The sequence below is a fragment of the Lactuca serriola genome, chromosome 3, assembly GCF_051521515.1.
Source record: "Lactuca serriola cultivar US96UC23 chromosome 3, Lser_US96UC23_V15, whole genome shotgun sequence".
Classification (NCBI taxonomy): domain Eukaryota; kingdom Viridiplantae; phylum Streptophyta; class Magnoliopsida; order Asterales; family Asteraceae; genus Lactuca; species Lactuca serriola.
Window position 1 is genome coordinate 77,752,668 of NC_136410.1, and position 1,690 is coordinate 77,754,357.

The 1,690-nt window shown below is 40.9% G+C and overlaps 1 protein-coding gene across 1 annotated transcript; it reads left to right on the forward strand.

The window, feature by feature from the left end:
• Window positions 1-316: 316 nt before the first annotated feature.
• On the forward strand, window positions 317-820 carry LOC145095416 (putative mitochondrial protein AtMg00300). Its single transcript, XM_079033306.1, has 2 exons — window positions 317-385; window positions 458-820. The coding sequence occupies exons 1-2, from the start codon at window positions 317-319 to the stop codon at window positions 818-820; spliced, it is 432 nt and encodes a 143-aa protein (XP_078889432.1).
• Window positions 821-1,690: the final 870 nt, after the last annotated feature.

The window sequence follows — 1,690 nt, forward strand, 5'->3', positions numbered from 1 at the left end:
CAAAGGAAGGACATCAGATAGAGGTGGAGATAACAAAGGGGAGTCAAGTTCCGAAATTAAAGCCAAAATTAAATGTTATAACTGCAAGCAAAAAGGGCACTTCAGAAGGGATTGTCCATTGCTGAAGAAATGGAATAATGGGGTTGGAACAAGCAACAACAATGTTGTCGTGGTTCAAGGAAATTATGATGAAGTTTTGACAGTTTGTACATCTAGTTTTGCTGATGCTTGGGTCATGGACTCCGGAGCATCCTATCATATGACATGCAATCGCGACTGGTTCAAATCCTTCAAATAGTGGAATGGAACAGTCAAGATGGGTGATGATTGGGTGAGTAGTATCAAGGGCAACAACATGGTGCAGATAAAGATGCCTAATTATATGGTAAGGAAACTGGATTGCTAGTTCATGCCAGAACTTTGAAAGACTTTGATTTCTCTTGGCACTTTGGCGAAGGATGGATTGAAATATTCTGGAGAGGGTGACTGGTTAAGAATCTCCAAGGGTGCTCTTGTAGTTTTGAAGGGAAGGATGAATCCTCATGGGATTTATAGTCTAGATGGATGTAGGATTAGGGGAACGGCGACTGTATCCCAATCATTGGATCAGTATGATGATGAAAGAAATTTGTGGAATCATAAGTTGGGCAATGTGAGCAAGAAGGGTTTGTTTGGTGGAGATGCAACTAGAAAAGCTGAACTCGGTGAAACTTGTGTTAAAGAGATACAAAGCAGAGTGACGTTTAGTTCGGTTCAACACTCAAGCAAGGAGATTCTCGAGTGTGTTCACTCAGATCTATGGGGCCCCTCTCCTATGTAGTCTCATGGTGGATGTCCATACTTTGTGACTTTTATTGATGATTACTTAAGGAAGACATGGGTGTATTTTTTGAAAACAAAGGATGAAGATGAACTGTTTGGGAGGTTTAAGGAGTGGAAGACGATGGTTGAGAAATAGACCGCGAACCATGTCAGGCCACTTAAAACAGAAAATGGGTTGGAGTTATGTAAGGCTTCGTTTGATGACTTCTGCAAAGTAGAAGGTATAGTGAGGCATCACACTAAATGACTAGCACCACAACAAAGCCGAGTGGCAGAAAGAATGAATCAAACATTGTTGGAGCGTGCTCAATGCATGCGATTATCTATTGTTTTATTGGAGCAATTTTGGGCGGAAGCAGTTAACACTGCCTACTATCTTGCGAATAGGTATCCATCAACTACAATTGATTGTAAGACTCCTGAAGAGGCGTGGCCTGGGAAACCCTCTAAGAACACTGGTTTACAAATGTTTGGATGCTCTGCTTATGCTCATGTGAATGATGGTAAACTGGAGCGTATAGAAATGAAGTGCATATTTCTAGGATATGCATCTGGAGGGAAAGGTCATCATCTATGGTGTATAGAATAATAAACGACAAAATTCATTATTAGTAGAGCTGTGACTTTTAAATCTAATATGTGTAACCATAGATGAGGTGGTACAAGTGTAGTAGGGAATGATTAGGATACTAGCCAGAAGGTGGAGTTTGAAACAGAAACCCTACACAGCTTTGTGATAAATTAGGAACAACAGGGTGGCATGGAACAACACATACATGAGGAATCCCTTGCTCAACCTAGGGAAGAAGTGTCTGGTGATGTTGATGTCGAGAAATACAACTTGAAGAAGCTTCTGGAGAATGAGTTT